The sequence below is a fragment of the Camelina sativa genome, chromosome 17 (genome assembly GCF_030686135.1).
Source record: "Camelina sativa cultivar CO46 ecotype springtype chromosome 17, ASM3068613v1".
In the NCBI taxonomy this organism is placed as follows: domain Eukaryota; kingdom Viridiplantae; phylum Streptophyta; class Magnoliopsida; order Brassicales; family Brassicaceae; genus Camelina; species Camelina sativa.
Window position 1 is genome coordinate 5,937,800 of NC_141896.1, and position 18,360 is coordinate 5,956,159.

Consider the following 18,360-nt stretch of genomic DNA (forward strand, 5'->3'; position numbering starts at 1 on the left):
AGAAAATAAAACTGAAAACAATAATGTGCAATAATGGATGAATGAAAGAAATTATATATAACTGCAAATTTGTTTGCAAAACAGAAGAGGAAGAAAATATGAAAAGAATGTTGTAATATGATGATGATAAATCTGCCCTATTAGTAGAAAATCTCAGTCTCCATTTCATCTTCTTGATATCGCTCCAGGATTTGCAAGTATCATCATTTGGATCTTCAAAGCAAAGTGAGACTCTGATTCCACAGAAAGACCGTAATGTATACAGATATAAAACATTTGTGTGTTCTTGAAATATCCAAAACTCAGAAATTTGTTGAAAAGAAGAGAGAGATCACCTATTAAAAAAATACTGTACTTAGTGTCGGATGGTGCAGAGAAGCAAAAAGTTTGACATCTTGCTTGTTTTGAGTTACTTCTTCAGGAAAGGTTTTTGACAAACGAGGAGCCGTTGGTCACTTCCGTCTTGAAGATCTATGACCCGTGCTTCCCAACGTACACGAGCAGCAAGTGTACGTGCCATCTCTATCACTCCAAGCTTATCGCTTAGCACAACCCATCCCTATCAATCATTCACGAAAGGCTAAGTTTCTCTCAGCTTATGAATTCCCTAATTAGGATCATATGAGAAATGGTGGGAAGTGTAGAAAATAACCTCAGGACGAAGAATCCGGTCCATTTCCAAGAACAAGTCCATTAGGCTGCACCGTTCTGAGCTAAGATGTGTGAGAAGTTCATTGGCATGTAGCATGTCATATGTTCGCGGATAAGTAGGGAATGGTTCACACCTGCATTAAAATGGCAAAGAAACATATGTTATAAGCCAAACGGAGGATCTAAGCAATGAAAAAGCATGCTCTGAGTCTTCTAGAGACACCTAAGGCAGATAAATGTGATTGTCTTTTATGGAATATGTAAATCCAAGAAAACAGACACTCACCAGTCATGTAAAACGCCGGCAAAACCTCGATCAAGTATAATAGGAAGCGTATTACGTGCCTTGACTGGGACAACATTCATCACCCAAACTGATTTCCCTTGTTTCAGTAAGGCGTGATTCAGGTTCCCATAACGAGCATTCATGTCCATGGCATTGCGTATCATGTAAAAAGGTGGGACAGGATCTTCATCACCAGGTCTTTTCGGGTGGTCTGAGAATATCAAAGGTGTAAGCAAGGACCAATAGTTTTTAAGGGCTGATCTCCATACTTGTATATCCTCATCGAATTCTTCAGGTTTAATACCTATTGAAAGGAATTTATTCGGAGAAAGAACATTAATCGCAAAAAAGTATGAGCTATGAATACAAACAATGACTCGCCAAAATCAATAGTTACCATTAGCTGTAGACCTATTCTGAATAGGAATCCATCGTTTACTCTTGGTTCCACTTATACATGGAACAAGGGGTTGGTAATACGGAACACTATCATCATCTTTGCAAAGAGGTATAGAAGCTTCCGAGCTACAGCAAGCAGGAAAAATAAAGACATCAGTGTGACTGTGAGTGAAAAACCAAGCTTCAATACTCTGTTCTCATACTCACCGAGATGAATAACAATTAGAATCTGTTGTTTTCTGCCAAAGAAACGTCTCATCTTGCTGACCTGAGAGACTCCAACAGATTTTCTTAGATAACTCATCCACTCGTGTTGAGATACTTGTTTTTTTAGTGTCAGGAGAATTTCCCTGTGCTTTGCTTGTAGGGGATGTTAAAACAAAATAACCCCCGGGCTTGAGAACACGATCCACTTCCAAGAGTAGCATTGCATCTGCTTAAGGGCAGATAAATTGAAAGCATAACTCTGTAAGTTCCATTTCAAAAACCCAAATTCACAGATGTTAACCAAAATAAGTGAAAGACTATCATACCAGATAAATACCTTTTATATCCCAAGTAATCTCACATTGAGCACAGTGAACCATGTCAAATGATAAAGCTGGATATGGAAGCTGTTTCGAAAAGAAATTTCCAATCATCGCAGGAAGGCCTCTCTCTAGAGCTAACTGGACTTGGCTTCCAGTTGCCTCATACTCTGCTATACATATAGGCATCACTTTCAAAGACACTAGATGTGCACCAAAGCTACCAAATCCGCAACCGATGTCTAACACAGTCCGTATCTGCATGAAAAAGGAAGACAGCTTATAGGAGTTTCTGTTGAAAACAGAATTAACGATCAATGACAAGAGGAACTAGAGAAAGAAGGAACAACGTCTTACACCAGCTTGAGGAAACTCGGCATCGCTTCCTAATCCAATCATCTCAGCGATTTGAAAAGCGTAATCTTTGACCCCGTCAAAGAGCAAGCCATCTTCCGAGTGAAATGTAATTTGATTCTCTTCAAGCAACATGAGCCTAATGACAAGTATATTAAAACAGATTAAGATAGTACAACACTAGCTGCTGAAACTGCATAACAAAGCTATGGTGATCACAAATAGTACCTTTTAGTCATAGTTCCTGATGAAAGAAACTGATCTTTAGTAATCTTGACATTCCCAGTCCATATAATATCTCTACCAACAGGCCATCTAAGTGGTATCTTATAATCCTTGGGAGGACGAACCAGACATCTTTCCTCTTCTCTTGCAAACCCACAATTCCGATCAGCAAGTACATTCTCTGTTACGTTATAACAAGGAACATAGTTTTCTCTCTCTTTACCACATAAAGGAAACTCTTTTAACCGATTAACCCCTAAGGAGAAAAACCTTAGATCTAGATAATCAATAGCTGCTTGCTCCTTAATCCTCCCATAGTTACTATAAACGTTATGTGGTGGCCCTCGCGTAGTTGAAGAAGAGTCATCATCAGAGTTTGGTACTAAAATGGTAATGAGAGCAATAACACCAAGGATCAAGAATAGTAAACCGCTGATCCGTGGTCTAAGACCAAAAACTGAGGCCAGCTTCATGGTCAGCTTTTATCTACACTATACAACCAAGATTTCTCAAATCCAACTAACATCATATAGACCTAATCAAGCCATAAAGGATTCACATTTATAGGCAACATTTGATTGACTCACGTTGAATCCATACCCTCAAACCTCAAAAAGAATAAAAATCCAAATCAGGAAAGAGCATCAGTCACAGTACTAAATGCCAAATTCAGAACCAATACATAACAAAATCTTGGTTAGATTCCAGATGTAGGCCAATTACGGAAACGTAACAACCTGCAACCAAATTTTCTCAGATCAAATTTTGTTTTCCTTAAAAAAGGGAGGGAGATATAAAGTTTGTACCTTTTTACAAGAATTTATTGTTTCTAGATCATAAACGAAATGAGGCAGGCAGGCAGGAACAACGAACCTCGTAATTTTTTCTAATGAGATCTCGACGAGGACAACAAAATCAAATAAGCCTGAACCAACGAATCGAAGACGACGACGTCAAGAAAAGGGTTTTGAGAAGCAGAGTGAGTGTGAATGGGGGTTGAAAAGAGAAATTTTCTTAAGAATTGGACGAAAACAATGGCGAAAACGAAGTAACCAGACAACCAGTCTGTGACTGACTGATGTGATATGATTAGAGAAGAGTGTACTGTAAAGCTTTTTTTCTTGCTCTGCGTCTGTCTGTACTTAATAGTTAAAATATGGAAAAAAGATGGCTAGCTACCTCAAATATTGGAGAATGCATGGTCATACATGCCAAGTATAATATTGTATCATCAACTATACGAAGTATATGTATTGCATGGCCACATGCATGAACTATATGACGTTATGTGGTCAACACCATAAACATACAATCCGGTACACCGGTCGAATGATTCCGGCAAAGACCGGCATTGACTCCGGCGTTGACTAACATTGACAAAAAAAAATTGTATTTTAATATTTTCTATTAAAAAACAAAATCATAAATTATTATATTAAATTATATATGGGTTTTCATGATTAGAAAACACATTCTATTCAATATCTAATTATTTCTATATCTCTAATGTATTCATTCTTATAATTAGTTACTTTTATTTTTGAAGCTAAACTAATAGTTAAATAAAATTATTAATAATTATTTTCAAGAAATATATATATATATATATATATATATAACATATGTAATTATTAATGATTTTATATATATAAATCTCTGATCATCAAATTATTTAAAATTTTGAATACTACAAGAATCAATAAAATCAAATTCAACTATTTTCATTAGAAAATAATATGCAAAAGATTTGAGTATATGACTCTTTACTTTAAAATTTGCATGGTAAAGAGTATACAAAATTTTAGATACTCTTTGGTATAAAAAAAATTTACATACTCCTAATAACATGTAAACAATAACAAAAAAATTAACACTATTTACTTTTAATAGATAAAATATAATGATACATAATTATTTTCAATATATAACATAAGGGCATTGCAAAAATCCTCTTATTCTATATCCTTTTGCAAACATATCCTAAAATCAAGATAAAATCTATTAATATCTTGAAAATAATTATTAATTATTTTTATTTAACTATTATTTTAGCTTTAAAAAAAAAATTAATTAATTATAAGAATAAATACATTAGAGATACCTAAGATATTTAGATATTGAATAGAATGTTTTCTAATCATGAAAATTCATAAATAATTTAATATAGTAATTTATTATTTTGTTTTTTCATAGAAAAAAAATTAAAATACAATTTTTTTTGGTCAATGTTGGTCAACGCCGGAGTCAACGTCGGTCTTAACCGGAATTATTCGACCGGTGTACCAGATTGTATGTCTATGGTGTTGACCACATAACGTCATATAGTTCATACATGTGGTCCTGCAATACATATACTTCGTGTAGTTGAGGATACAATATTATAATTGGTATGTGTGACCATGCATTCTCCAATACTTCGTGTAGTTAGCCATCTTTTTTCCTTCTCTGTTTTATTTCCTGAACTATATATCCTCCTCCACATTTTTTTTTGGAAAAAAGATGGCTAGCTACATGAAGTATAGGTGAATACATGGCCACACATACCAACTATATTATTGTATACTCAACTACACGAAATATATGTATTACATGACCACATGCATGAACTATATGACGTCATGTGTTCAACACTATAGACATACAATCTGGTACACTGATTGATTAATTCCGGTGAAGACGGTGTTGACTCCGGCGTTGACCAAATTTTTTTCTAAAATTAAAAATAAAAATAAGAAATTATTATATTAAATCATTTATGGTTTGTATTAATTAAAAAATATTCTATTCAATATCTAAATATTTTTATATATTTCTTAAATATATCTTAAATGTAAAATAGAAAATCCAAACCTTAAAAAAAATTCTAAAAATTAATTTAACATATTGTAATTGTGTAAAAGAGGGTAAAAATGAAAATGTTCATATGTTAAAAGTAAATATTGTAAATTTTTTTGTTGTTGTTTATATGTTAATTCAATATCTAAAGATATTTTTAATATATTTCCTAAATATATCCTAAATGTAATATAGAGAACTCAAACCTTAAAAAAAATTTCTAAAAAATAATTTAACATATTGTAATTGTGTAAAAGAGAGTAAAAATGAAAATGTTCATATGTTAAAAGTAAATATTGTTAATTTTTTGTTGGTTATATGTTATTTTGAGTTTGTAAATTTTAAAGTAAAGAGTGTCTAAACTTTTTTATAACATTTACCATGCAAAATTTAGAGTAAAGAGTCATATACTCAATCTTTTGCACTATTATTTTCTAATGAAAGTAGTTGAATTTAATTTTATTGATTTTGTAATAATTAAATAATCTGATTATGAGAGATTTATATATATATAGATATATATCTTGAAAATAATTATAAATTGTTTTTATATCTTAAAAAATAATTATAAATGATTTTTATTTAACTATTTACTTTAGCTTGAAAAATAAAAAGTAATTAATTATAAGAATGAATATATTAGAGATATATATAAAATATTTGGATATTGAATAGAAAATGTCTTTTAATCATGAAAACCCATAAATAATTTACTATAATAATTTTTTTTTTAATTTAGATTTTTTTAGTGTTGGTCAACGCCGGAGTCAACGTCGGTCTTCGCCGGAGTCAACTGACCGGTATACTAGATTATATGTCTATGATGTTGACTGCATAACATCATATAGTTCATACATGTGGTCATGTAATACATATACTTTGTGTAGTTGAGTATACAATACTATACTTGGCATGTGTGACCATGTATTCACCAATACTTCGTGTAGCTAGCTATCTTTTTTCCAACAGAGAATATGGCTGGCGGGATCAACTAGGAGAGACCAGTTTGTGAGATAAAACATCTCTTGAACAGCTATTATTACACAAGGAGACAAAAAAAAAAAAAATTAATTATAACATGGGGGGACAAAGATTTCTCCAAATAACATGTGTTAATAACAGACCAAGGTTTTAATATTTTTTTAAGCCATTATTAGGTGGTGGATTTGGCTTTGCGCTTGTAGTAGTGGAGGAATCGCATCTTTGAACTTGATCGGAGCTTGCTTGGCTATACTTGAGTTGAGGTACTAACATCATCAGGCTACCTTTGACAACTTTAAGTTAATCTTTAACAACAACAACAACAACAACAAATTGTTGTTAGTCAATTAGAATAATCAAATCAATGAATTCAATAAAAAGCCTATAGCTAGATGACAGAAAAAATTTCAATGATTGCAAGGTGCTATTGCTATATATATATATTCTCACGAAGCAACCAACGTCTCTGATTCTCATGAATATATACTGCTACGATGACTGAATCTTGGAATATTATTATAGTGATGACATCTAACACGAGGTGAACGATTTTCCAAATTTTCTAAACAATTTGGAAACTGTAGCTCTATTCCAATTTGGAGTGGCTCACATAGCTCTCTTATTATAATTCATAGTGTATCACATTAATTAAAATGGGGATGTAGCTCAAATGGTAGAGCGCTCGCTTTGCATGCGAGAGGCACGGGGTTCGATCCCCCGCATCTCCAAATTTTGACGTTCGATTCCATCTTTGACGCGTAATTTTTTTGGTTTGTGGGCTAAAGAGATAAAACAACTAGAGAACAAGGAGGCAGAGATGAAAAAAGCAGAGCTGACAAAAGGACGCAAAGCCTAGTCTCTTTTTCGTATATTCCACACTGCATGTGAGGTGAGTCCAATGTGTACGACAATCTCGCAAGAAAGAAAAATGGATCGTTACGTTCGATTGTCCAAAATTGCATTGTTTGGTAACAGCTTTCATCTGTATGATGATGAGGAGCAAGCTAAGTACTCTTGTTCCAGAACAAAAATTCATCCAGGCACACCAAGCGAATCATATCCATATAAGTAAGGATCATACATGTTTGCATTATTATAACACATCAATTTAGCCCCAAAATTTCATTGAAGAAACTACAAGGATGGAAACTTGACTTGAGTTAAGAAAATACAGAACCAAACTGTAAAAACGTTGTTTTACCCACAAATTTCAAGCGTCTTTTAACCTCCAAACTCTCTGTTCAAGTAATCCACAAAACGTCTCTTAGCACTTTCTGCATCAGTTGGTAATGGTGGCCCGCTTAAACTAGACTGACCCATCAATTTAACAAACGTTCTCCGAAGCCTCCTTAGCTCCGGTAGTCCAATAGGTCTACAGATCTCGATTGGAGGTAGTTCACTGCCAAGAGTAACTCTGCTTATAGCCCCACCAAGTGACTGTTGTTCCACAATCGCGTTAATGATCTCTTGTGTCGCTCTGTCCAACTCGTAAAGAGAATTCGCTTCTGAGAATCTAGCAGCCTGAGTGGCGATACTTGGTTGGAGAATCCTCACATCTTGCGTTCTGGAGTCAACAGTCTTGGTTAGATAAGTCACAGCCTCTGAAATCACAGGAGAGGATTTGTCTATTCCTTGTCGAGCAGGGTACAGCTCAAACAGAGGTGAATCCCACCTGTTTCTTCTCTCAGGTTTCTCGAATCTTCTCACCAGATCTTCGAATATACCATCATCATACGAAGCCTCACCTCTATCACTACGTTCTTTATTCCATTGCCTGCAATGAGCTTCATCCACATCACAGTAAACAACACAATACCTAATCCCAGCAGCACGTGCTATACACCAGAGCTCGTATCTGTAACCTTTGATACTGTTCAACGAATCAACAATAACAATATCGCCTCTTGAAACTGATCTATCAACATCTGACCTTAGCTTTCCTCTCAGATTCTTCTCTGCAGGCATGTTAGCATAGTTTTGGTTGCGGTCTAGATGAAACGAAGCCTCATCAATGATCCTAACACTCTGTTTCGTCTCTGACTCTCCCAGTGTTTCAGCTAAGGTTACTGCAGCTATTGACTTGCCACTACAAGGTTGCCCACAAATCACAACTAGCGCCATTGGCTTTTATCACACTACCTACAAAATGGAGTCAATATAAAACTTTAGATCCAATCATATACGCAACGACCCAGATTCACATATAACGGATTCAATCCTCCAGAACAAGTTAAAGCATCAAACTTTATAATATAGACTCCCAAAATTAACAATTCCGACGAAAAAATCAAGCTAAATCAAACATTACCAGAGCAAAATCGGGAGTGTTGTTCGAGAGGTTGAAGAAAGCAAAGAAGAGTGATGATGATGCTAATGGTCGCGTGAGAAATCTTAATTTGGGGATTTAGGGCTTATAAGATTAGAACCGGTTTAATTCGGTTGTTCCGGTTTTTAATAATGTGCCGACGTTACCGGTTAAGAAGATAGATACGAGCCGGATATGCCAACACAAGTTGCGAGGCACGTTGATGGTATACGGCGAGGATAATTTGGTAATTTCAAATTCTGTAAAGATTTAAATAAAGTACAGCTCATTCGAGGTTGTCTCGGTATCCGAATTAAAATCCGGGTTTCAAAATCGGGTTTTTCCCCCAATCGAAAAAAAAGCACGAATTTTTAACCCTAGCCGCATCCTAAAATTCCCCCAATTTGTTTTTTTTTTCCCCAACTTACAAAATTTTCTTCGATTTCTTTCTTCAGATCCCTTCCTTATACCAGATCGATCTTCAAATCAATTGTAATATCCTTTCTCCTCTTGATTTCTTCTTTCAATCGATGTCTGTTTTGTTATCATCGCTTTGTTTTGGTCAAATCTAGGGTTTGAGTCAGATCTAGATCTTGAAACAACAGATCTGATTAATTTTTGTTCTTTGATGTTGATTTCCTTCAATAGGTTTACCGGATCTGTTGTTAATTTCAGTTTCCCCCAATTTTTATTGTCCGATTTGAGGGTCTCGTAGATCTCGATGTTCTAGGGTTCGTCAGATCTGTCAATTAATTGAGGGCTTTTGTTTGTTTTCCTGATAATTAACCGATTCTTTGGTTATTGATTCTTGATTTGGTGATTTAATCCGTGAATTGAAATCTAGGGTTAGGGTTTTTTTTAATTTGGGGATTTTTTTTTAATTTACTCAAATTAAATTGGGGTTAATTTCTTTTATTATTTTGTACTCTAATTAAATTATTTTACTGGTGAAGTAGACTTATTGTTGTCACTTGTCACTTGTCAGTGTGAGTCTGTGGTTCTTATAGATAACCTTCACGCCAAGTAACTAAATGGCTTTGGTTCTTATTTTACAGTCTCAAAAATATGGGTTACAAGCGCACTTTTGATGGTGAGGATGTCCAAGAGCTCAACGTTAAGCATGCAAGACAGATTAGTTATTGCAATAAGCTGACCAAGCTAGATGAAGGAGTTCCATATCGTGTTTCACTGGACAAGTCAGGTCTCATAGGTAATAATCATATGCTTCTTGCAGAAGGGTTAACATGATAAAACCTAAGCAGCTGGCTTGATTATTATTGTTTGTCTTGGTTTATAAGCAGGAGATGATATAAGTGATCTCTATGGGTATAAATGTGAGGAGAATCTTGAGAAGGGTTTTCAGACCAATGCGCCTTTCTCTTGGATCACAACCGGTGTGTGTGAGGAAGATACTCAGTCGTCTGGAGCGACGACTCAGTCTACCCTTTCTCATGAATCTCCTGAGTCAGATATACCTTGGAGACCTGTTTGCTCGGAAGATGTTTATTGTTCTCCGATGTCTCCTAGAAAACAAGTTCCTGTCGGGCGTGATTACCAGGCGGTTATTCCTGAATGTGTCAAGGAAGAGGCAAGTCATCAGTCAGGTCAGGCTGTGATGGGGAAGTGCGTGATTCCAATGCCTGACTGTGAAACCGAGATTTGCAAAATTGGTAAAGGAAGACAGGAATGCATTTGCCTGGATAAAGGTTCCACCAGATGTGTGCAGCAGCATATCATGGAAAACAGGGAAGACTTGTTTGAAACTATTGGATACGACAGATGTCTGGACTTAGGTCTTTGTGAGATGGGGGAGGAAGTTGCCGGTAAACTAACTGAAGATGAGGAAGACCTATTTCACGAGGTTGTTTACTCCAATCCGGTTTCACTGGACAGGGATTTCTGGAAAAACCTAAAGTCTGCGTTTCCTTCGAGAACCATGAAGGAAATTGTGAGTTATTATTTCAATGTCTTTATCCTGCGAAGACGAGCTATCCAGAATCGTTCTAAAAGCCTGGATGTTGATAGTGATGATGACGAGTGGCAAGTAGAGTATGACAACACCTTTGATGGTGCTGAAACTCCATCAGATGATAAAGCCGAGAAAAGCCTCTCAAGAGACGACGAAGAAGAAGAAGAGGAAGAGGCTAATGTTAATGCAGATTCGAACATGTCCTTTGAATACCAGTCCAATGTAATCTACTCTCGATGTCCAGTTAGAAACAGAGAAGAATCCAACATTGGGAATTACTGGCGCCACTGCAATGATCTTGTGGATAATTCATATTCATTTGATCCTTGTGATTCGATACTACCAGATCATTGTTGGACTAAGAACATTGATCTGCTTCCAACTTCAAACATCATTGATGAGATCTTTGGTCAAGACCCGTGGGATGATTTTTCCAGAGGGAAGTAAATGAAGAACGATCTCAGTTCTCCATTATTTACTCTGCTCTTAAGTTCTGAATCTTGTGTATGTAAATGCATTATTTAAGAAAATCTCAAGTTGGAAGTTTCAGGGAGTCTTTGTATAGTTTATGACCCTTGAAGCTCTGTGTTTTTGATGCTTTAGGTTATTTTATTGCCTTTGTTATCAGAATTAGATTTTGTTGTAAGAAGAAGAAAAAATCTTCAAACTGTTTAATAAACTAACTTTTTGTTCATATTCTTAATACAAATCTCACTCCCTGTACCTACTATTTCAGTAATCAACATCTGCAGTATTTTCTTGAACTAGAACGGACAGTATTAGAGATAAACCTCGTATCTGAAACAGAGTGTTTGGTTATTACTAACGGTCCCAAAATAGTGAGCAGCAGAAGACTGTGACGTGACGGTGGATCCTTCTCTGACGCGTCTCCATTCATCTCTAAATCCCTTCAACATTAAACAAACAGAGAGAGAATCAGAAACGACTCTTTTGATCCATTCTTGAATTACATATCTCTATCACAGGTGACATGTTTCTATTTTTGGATAGCCATTTTTCTTAATCAGAATATTTTCAGAGATTTCACAGGTAACCCATCAGATTCTTTCTCTTCCTGATTCGGAATTTTTCAATCTTTTTAACATTTTCATAACAAGTTCTTGATAATCTTTCATCAATCATCGTCATCGTTATTTCCTTGTTGAATAGATGTTTGGATTTTTGAAATCTCCGGGAAACAATAAGCTTCCCAATGAATCATCAAACAACAAAGGAGGAACAATCACTGCAGGAAGAAGGACTTCTTCAGAACCAATCCTTGTAACACCTGATTTCGACGATGACGACAAATACAAGAACGGTTTCCGCGATTCCGGTGGTCTGCAGAGCCAAACCACAGAGGAGTTAGAGAACTATGCGGTTTATAAAGCTGAAGAAACAACCAAAGGTGTTAACAATTGTCTTAAAATCGCTGAAGATATAAGGTCAGATGCTACAAGAACGCTCGAAATGTTGCATGACCAAGGTGAACAGATCAACAGGACTCATGAGATGGCTGTTGATATGGATAAAGATCTTAGCCGGGTATAGCTTTTGATCTTATTCTTCTTGTTACTATCTTTGATCTACAAAATGGTGAAATTATAGGTTATGTGTTTTATGGGGGTGTTGATGAAAATGTTTGTTAATTCAGGGAGAGAAGCTTTTGAACAACTTAGGAGGAATGTTTTCAAAGCCATGGAAACCAAAGAAGACTAAAACTATCTCAGGACCTATGATCACACCAGGTTTTAATCCTTCTTACAGAATCTATACCTAGTTATACAATGCATGCCATCTCAATCTTTATTGTTTTTAACGTTTCATAGCGCTTGATTCTTGATTGGATAAAATTATGTGTATGATGATCATGTTGTTACCTCATTAATAACTCATATCATCTCAATACTTATTGTTTTCACGCTTTAGGGCTCATGATTCTTGATCATAAGATGATCATCTTTGTTTGCTGTTTGAAGATTAGAGGAAAATACTCGATCCTTAACTAGTGAATAACTCGTATCATCTTGATTCTTGATTGGATTATATTATGTGTATGGTGGTCATGTTTAGTAGAGCTGTTGAACTTTTAGATAAACCGTCGAAGAAGGGTGAGAATCACAAGGAAGAGCGAGAGAAACTTGGTTTGGGTGGGAAAGGACGATCGAGCAGCCAACCTGCACTAGACCAACCAACAAACGCGTTGCAGAAAGTTGAGGTGTGTGTTCTTCATTTTTACAAATTTTGCAGATATCTTGAAGTGAAGGAAAGTTGTTAAAAATGTTATGTTTAAATGCAGCAAGAGAAGGCAAAGCAAGATGATGGACTTTCAGATTTGAGTGACATTTTGGGTGACCTTAAGAGCATGGCTGTTGATATGGGATCTGAGATCGACAAGTCAGATAACACACATACATATACTCAATACATTTTATGCTTTATGTTTTTAGAATACTTATTACTATTGTTGGTACCAAATTGCAGGCAAAACAAAGCTCTTGATCATCTCGGCGACGATGTTGATGAGCTTAACTCTCGTGTTAAAGGAGCTAATCAACGGGCACGTCATTTGCTTTCCAAATAAGCAACCCACCACCTTTCACAAACATTGATGTTCTTATATGTATATTATTACGTATCTTCTCTTTTTTTACTTTCACACATTTGAAATTTTATCTTCTTTGTTCATCCTTTGCTACAAAAATTGTCAATATTAACAACACATTTTGATTCATTTGTTTTTATTAATTTTACAGACAATATTATATCGAAGTGTTTAAACCTAATACAAACTGAATCGATCCATTCTAAATCAAACATTAAACTATCAAACTGAGAATAAAACCCCACCAAACTAATCCCATACTTCACAGTTGGTTTCAATTTGTTTCAAATATGCTTCAACCAGAAACCTTAAACTAAAACCGAACAGAAGCCTAGTTTAGTTGATTCGACTCTGCAGTTCCAAAGTGTTGTATTTATATATATTAACTCAAACAGTACATAATGTAATTACAGCAAAATCCCTTCAGTCTGTAACATCGTAGTGATACTCACAAATTCTTACAAATAATAAGCACAAGAAGACACTATCTAACAAGAATCAGTATTATTGTAGTGTACAAAAACTTATGTTCTCTTCCCAACACCGTGGTAAAAAAGAGATCCTATACAAATCATGCCCCCTAATTAGACTCAGTTCAATATTATGTCTCCTCGTTCTTGACTGGGATCCAACGGTTACCAGACGACGATTTCTTTCCCCGGGTGAAAAACCCGATAATGAACCCTAAAACCACACCCGCAACCATCAAGCCTGCTCCTTTGACATACCACAAGGTATTAGATTCGGATTTTCTCATCAGCGTAGCGGAAGCAGAAACGGCTTTAAGATTTGGGACTTTAGTACTCTCTTTACTCCCACTGATTACTTCCCCAGAAGCTAACATCTCAACAGTATCATGAACTTCGCCATCATGGTTACCCACAAATGAAACAGTGAGCTTTTCTTTGTTTGCAACTAAACGAGTGTATCCAAACTCACCCGTACGATACATTGACTGTTCAGGCTGAGGGAATATAGGAACATCTGGATGGTTTGGTCTCGGCTGCCAAATTGGTTGCCAATCTTGACCAGCCATACCAATCACAAGATGAACCGGGCTTCCTGGCCACTGTTTGCCGCAAGTATTGTTGCTTATCGGACAAAACCTTTCGTATCTATGAACATGTCCCCATAGAGCAAGCGTGACATTGTTGTCCACAAACAGCGGTTCCAAATGCTCAACCATCTTTTGCCTAATCATAGTGTCTCTAACCTCATTGCTCGTAGTGTACATCGGTCTGTGTCCTTGCACAACAACAAACGGCGTTTTCTCCCTGTTTACAGTCTCTAGATCTCGCTTTATAAATTCATACTGACTGCCTCCTTTAACAAAATTCGTCTCTGTGGAGATATACAGGAAATGAACAGATCCCATATCATAAGAATAATAAAGATTCCTCGTCGGAGGAGCTTTCGTTCCCGTGGGTTCTGAAGAGTTCCCAGGCATGTTGAACTTCAAACTATACGGCACACCACATTCACCACCACCATCAGTTCCATAAGTCGTAGCTGCCCAATCAGGCTTCCAAGGCTGAGCAGGGAAATCATACTCATGGTTACCAATGCAAACATGGTAAGCAACTTTGGAGGCAATAGGCTCAATCTGAGCAAAGAACTCATCCCATACCCACGAGTAACCACGAGCATAACTTATATCTCCAATGTGTGAAATAAAAGCTGGCTTGTCACCAAGAGCTTCAATATCACGGAGGATCCACTTCACCGTAGCTATACTCTCATCTTGTGTGCGGATAAATGTAGTGTAAGGCGTAGCACAACCCATATCTCCAAACATAAAAGCTACAGTTTCTTCTGAGTATAGATCTCTAGCAATAAAACTACGGATCTCACTCCATCCCTTAGATTCACTACCAACCTAATTCATAGAATCCATTAATCAAATCCTGTAATCTAAACATATATCTTCTAGAAGCTTTAGATTCGGATTTTGTTAATTACCTGATAATAGTACCTAACGCCATTGTTCAAATTCTTCATAACCGTATCGTAAATCCAACCAGGATCTCTCCACCCGACGGTTGAATTCGCCGGCGAATCACACATGTGTTCTCTCTCGTACCTCATCCCACGCGCCGCAGCGGAATTGCCTAACAGATCTTTCTCTTCTCCGTATCTCACGAAACGTTCCTCTCCATCTCCAGCTACAAACATGACACGCATCGTGTTAACCTTATCCGTGAACGACAAATGGATTTGTTCCGGCATGCCAACGCCGCCGGATCCGAAGCTCAGCTGCTCCGATTCAGCTAAAAGATGTTTGGTTCCCGGTAAAGGATTCTGATCATGATCCTGGTGTTTCATATCGATCTCTGATTCGCTCCATCTGAAGATCCGAAACGTGTAGTTCGATCGGAGATTTGTTAAAGGAAGAGAGATCGAACCGAATCCGGATTTCCAAGTGGAGGATTCGTTGAGGAACTTGTAACCGATGAAGTGATCGTTGGGAGACTCCGGCGGTGAATAGAGGCCTAACCAATCGAGATTTGATGGAGAATCGACGCCGGACCATTGGATCACGACGGAATCGCCAGATCGATTCAGAGCTCTGGAGGAAATAGAAATTGTAGCTTTCGCATTAGCAGAGGAAACGAAGACGGAGATGAAAAGGAGGAGGACGAAGGAGAAATTGACGATCATTGCGACGGAGGAATGTAAGGAAGAATAAATTGTTACCGGAGCAGAGCGCCGGAGATGAAAGTTTATATATAAACAGTGATAAATACGGCGGCGTTTTAGCGTTCCCTGTGATTTGTGGTGGTTAGCTATTTTCAAAAGTCAAAACCAATGGATGATGATCTATGACTTATCACCTTCTTAGAGATGGGTCTATCAAAGCCCAATAAAATGGGCCTTATTCGGCCTATATAAAGAAATTAATTAAAATAATATTGAGGAATTTGAACCGTTTTAATTCGTGACGGGATTAGTTTAGTTTCCACTGAGCTTTAAGTTTGCTTTCCATGGCGATGATAAATAAATCCTTCTTCTTTCTCCCACACCATTTTCACTTTTGCCCAGTTTACAAAATTGATTCTTTTCTTATATTTATACCCACGAAGGATTCATGATTTCGTAAGCTCTACAGATCTTCTGAAGATGGCTCTGCGTTTGAGTTTGTCTCTGATCTTCCGGATTTACGCTCTTTCGTTGCTACTGATCAATGTCTCCTTTGCTAAAACACTTAAACGAGACGGTAAGCTCTTTCGATTTCGATACTTTTAGCTTGTTTCCGATTTGGTGGTGTTTCAAAGTTGTGATCTTTCGTCGGATTTGGTTTTGTTTTTTTTGGGGGGAGCAGTGAAAGCGTTGAATGAGATAAAGAGGTTAGTTGGGTGGAGAGTGGTGTACTCTTGGGTTGGAGATGATCCTTGTGGAGATAAACATTTGCCTCCTTGGTCTGGCGTCACTTGTTCCACTGTTGGCAATTACCGTGTCGTCGTCAAGCTGTAATCTTTTTGACTCTCACAATCTCTTAAAGTTTGAGGCTTTTTTATTTTTTTTCGCTTAAAATTGGTTTGTGATGTTTTTTGCAGAGAAGTGTTTTCAATGTCGATAGTTGGGAAATTCCCAACGGCTGTAACGAAGCTCTTAGATCTCACCGTTCTGTAAGTTTCACTGACTTGCAATCTTGTTAGTTCTGATGCTAGGGTATTGATTGTTTAAAGGGATTGGGTTTATGAATTTGTCAGGGATATGCACAACAACAAATTGACAGGACCTGTTCCTTCAGAAATTGGGCGCCTTAAGCGTCTTAAGACACTGTAATGTTCTTTCACATTATTTCTCAACATATGTTAAAAGGGGTTGAGTTTTGGCTGCGTGCTTTGTTTTGATATTGTTATTGTGTATTGTAAACAGGAATTTGAGATGGAATAAACTTCAAAATGCTCTGCCTCCTGAAATTGGTGGTTTGAAGAGTCTTACATATCTGTGAGTAATCCTAGCTCCTGTCTGGGATAGTTAAAGGGGTTTTGTTTGAGATCTGTAACATGCTTTTACCATTTCAGATACCTGAGTTTTAACAACTTCAAAGGAAACATCCCCAAAGAGCTTGCAAATCTCCATGAGCTCCAAGACCTACATCTTCAAGAGAATCATTTTACTGGGCGGATCCCAGCAGAGTTGGGAACATTACAAAAGCTTCGCCACTTGTAATCTCTGACGTTCAATGCTCTTTCCTGTAAATCAATCAACAGAGTTCAGATATACTTAGTATCTTTGTCATGTTTTGCATGTCTGTAGGGATGTTGGCAGCAATCACTTAGTTGGGAGTATAAGCGATCTTTTACGCATACAAGGATGCTTTCCAGCTCTTAGAAACCTGTAAGTGAGTTTGAGACTTAGCCATCAGATATATAATATTGTTCCTGAGTTAACTTTTGGTTGTAGGTTTCTAAACAATAATTACTTCACTGGTGAACTCCCAAACAAGCTTGCAAATCTAACAAACCTGGAGATGTTGTGAGTACTTTATCACATCTTTTGATTTATGAACACCACTTACATTTTTTATCTCTCCCTATCTTATCCTTTTGAGTTCAGGTACTTGTCTTTCAACAAATTGACTGGAGCAATACCTTCTGCACTAGCCAATATACCAAGACTAACTAACTTGTAGGCCTCTCTCCTCAACTAAATACGTAATTAAAAATTGATCTGAAGGACCCATGTGCTTTCTTACATCCATAGAGCATGTTGTAATTAAACTTTCAGGCACTTGGACCACAACCTATTTAGTGGGAATATCCCTGAAGCCTTCTACAAGCATCCGAATCTAAGAGAAATGTATGTTCATAACCTCTCTTTGATCTCTTTGTAAAAGAAGACAGTATATAACATCCATGTTGTCAATTAATTCTTGGTGGATGTATGTGGCAGGTACATAGAAGGGAACGCATTCAAAACAGACGCGAAGGCGATTGGTGCACATAAGGTCCTCAAACTTTCTGACGTAGACATCCTTGTTTAGTTATGCATATTACAACTCTGTTTCATTTCAGATAGTAATTTGGCAGTGTAATGTGGTTGTCATGATGTTTGAGCAATATTGTACTTGATGTGTTTTCTGAATGTAAAAGATTCCTTATCCATATATGAAAATTGAATAGAAAGCAATCTAGTTTGTTCTTTTCACTGTCCTTTTGAGAAAGCAAAGAACCAAAAAGCTGAAGAGGGAAAAGAAAGAAAAAGTGTTCTTAACTT

General features: G+C 36.7%; 6 protein-coding genes and 1 non-coding gene across 11 annotated transcripts; 4 read left to right on the forward strand and 3 right to left on the reverse strand.

The window, feature by feature from the left end:
* Window positions 1-38: 38 nt before the first annotated feature.
* LOC104755679 (putative methyltransferase PMT4) lies at window positions 39-3,600 on the reverse strand. Of its 4 annotated transcripts, none has more exons than XM_087496116.1 (11): window positions 3,316-3,565; window positions 3,030-3,179; window positions 2,446-2,933; window positions 2,221-2,356; window positions 1,881-2,121; window positions 1,544-1,769; window positions 1,335-1,462; window positions 938-1,241; window positions 653-785; window positions 336-559; window positions 39-233 (listed from the first exon to the last, which is right to left on the reverse strand). In XM_087496116.1, exons 3-10 carry the CDS (start codon window positions 2,913-2,915, stop codon window positions 410-412), a joined length of 1,788 nt encoding a protein of 595 aa, XP_087352242.1. In that variant the 5' UTR covers window positions 2,916-2,933; window positions 3,030-3,179; window positions 3,316-3,565; the 3' UTR covers window positions 39-233; window positions 336-409. The 4 variants fall into 4 exon arrangements, with proteins under 4 accessions (XP_087352242.1, XP_019094343.2, XP_019094342.2 ...); XM_019238798.2 differs by having other exon boundaries at window positions 3,249-3,565; XM_019238797.2 differs by having other exon boundaries at window positions 2,446-3,179; window positions 3,316-3,600.
* Window positions 3,601-6,913: 3,313 nt separating this feature from the next.
* TRNAA-UGC (transfer RNA alanine (anticodon UGC)) lies at window positions 6,914-6,986 on the forward strand. The gene has a single exon. It is a non-coding gene; the product is annotated as a tRNA-Ala (tRNA).
* Window positions 6,987-7,289: 303 nt separating this feature from the next.
* Window positions 7,290-8,688, reverse strand: LOC104755680 (protein KTI12 homolog). Its single transcript, XM_010478113.3, has 2 exons — window positions 8,567-8,688; window positions 7,290-8,397 (listed from the first exon to the last, which is right to left on the reverse strand). Exon 2 carries the CDS (start codon window positions 8,377-8,379, stop codon window positions 7,480-7,482), a length of 900 nt encoding a protein of 299 aa, XP_010476415.2. The 5' UTR covers window positions 8,380-8,397; window positions 8,567-8,688; the 3' UTR covers window positions 7,290-7,479.
* Window positions 8,689-8,825: 137 nt separating this feature from the next.
* LOC104755681 (uncharacterized) lies at window positions 8,826-11,226 on the forward strand. The gene is made up of 3 exons (XM_010478114.3): window positions 8,826-9,055; window positions 9,619-9,773; window positions 9,865-11,226. The coding sequence occupies exons 2-3, from the start codon at window positions 9,629-9,631 to the stop codon at window positions 10,977-10,979; spliced, it is 1,260 nt and encodes a 419-aa protein (XP_010476416.1). The 5' UTR covers window positions 8,826-9,055; window positions 9,619-9,628; the 3' UTR covers window positions 10,980-11,226.
* A 228-nt stretch (window positions 11,227-11,454) lies between these two features.
* SNAP30 (soluble N-ethylmaleimide-sensitive factor adaptor protein 30) lies at window positions 11,455-13,304 on the forward strand. 2 transcript variants are annotated; one of them, XM_010478116.3, is made up of 6 exons: window positions 11,455-11,582; window positions 11,703-12,077; window positions 12,187-12,280; window positions 12,626-12,750; window positions 12,832-12,929; window positions 13,017-13,304. In XM_010478116.3, the coding sequence occupies exons 2-6, from the start codon at window positions 11,703-11,705 to the stop codon at window positions 13,114-13,116; spliced, it is 792 nt and encodes a 263-aa protein (XP_010476418.1). In that variant the 5' UTR covers window positions 11,455-11,582; the 3' UTR covers window positions 13,117-13,304. The 2 variants fall into 2 exon arrangements, with proteins under 2 accessions (XP_010476418.1, XP_010476417.1); XM_010478115.3 differs by lacking the exon at window positions 11,455-11,582 and having other exon boundaries at window positions 11,601-12,077.
* Window positions 13,305-13,492: 188 nt separating this feature from the next.
* Window positions 13,493-15,829, reverse strand: LOC104755683 (putative inactive purple acid phosphatase 2). Its single transcript, XM_087496300.1, has 2 exons — window positions 15,097-15,829; window positions 13,493-15,013 (listed from the first exon to the last, which is right to left on the reverse strand). Exons 1-2 carry the CDS (start codon window positions 15,793-15,795, stop codon window positions 13,739-13,741), a joined length of 1,974 nt encoding a protein of 657 aa, XP_087352426.1. The 5' UTR covers window positions 15,796-15,829; the 3' UTR covers window positions 13,493-13,738.
* Window positions 15,830-15,886: 57 nt separating this feature from the next.
* Window positions 15,887-18,273, forward strand: LOC104755684 (uncharacterized). The gene is made up of 11 exons (XM_010478119.3): window positions 15,887-16,351; window positions 16,457-16,604; window positions 16,692-16,763; window positions 16,848-16,919; window positions 17,017-17,088; window positions 17,166-17,309; window positions 17,401-17,481; window positions 17,548-17,619; window positions 17,701-17,772; window positions 17,872-17,943; window positions 18,037-18,273. The coding sequence occupies exons 1-11, from the start codon at window positions 16,255-16,257 to the stop codon at window positions 18,125-18,127; spliced, it is 993 nt and encodes a 330-aa protein (XP_010476421.1). The 5' UTR covers window positions 15,887-16,254; the 3' UTR covers window positions 18,128-18,273.
* The last annotated feature ends 87 nt before the right edge of the window (window positions 18,274-18,360 follow it).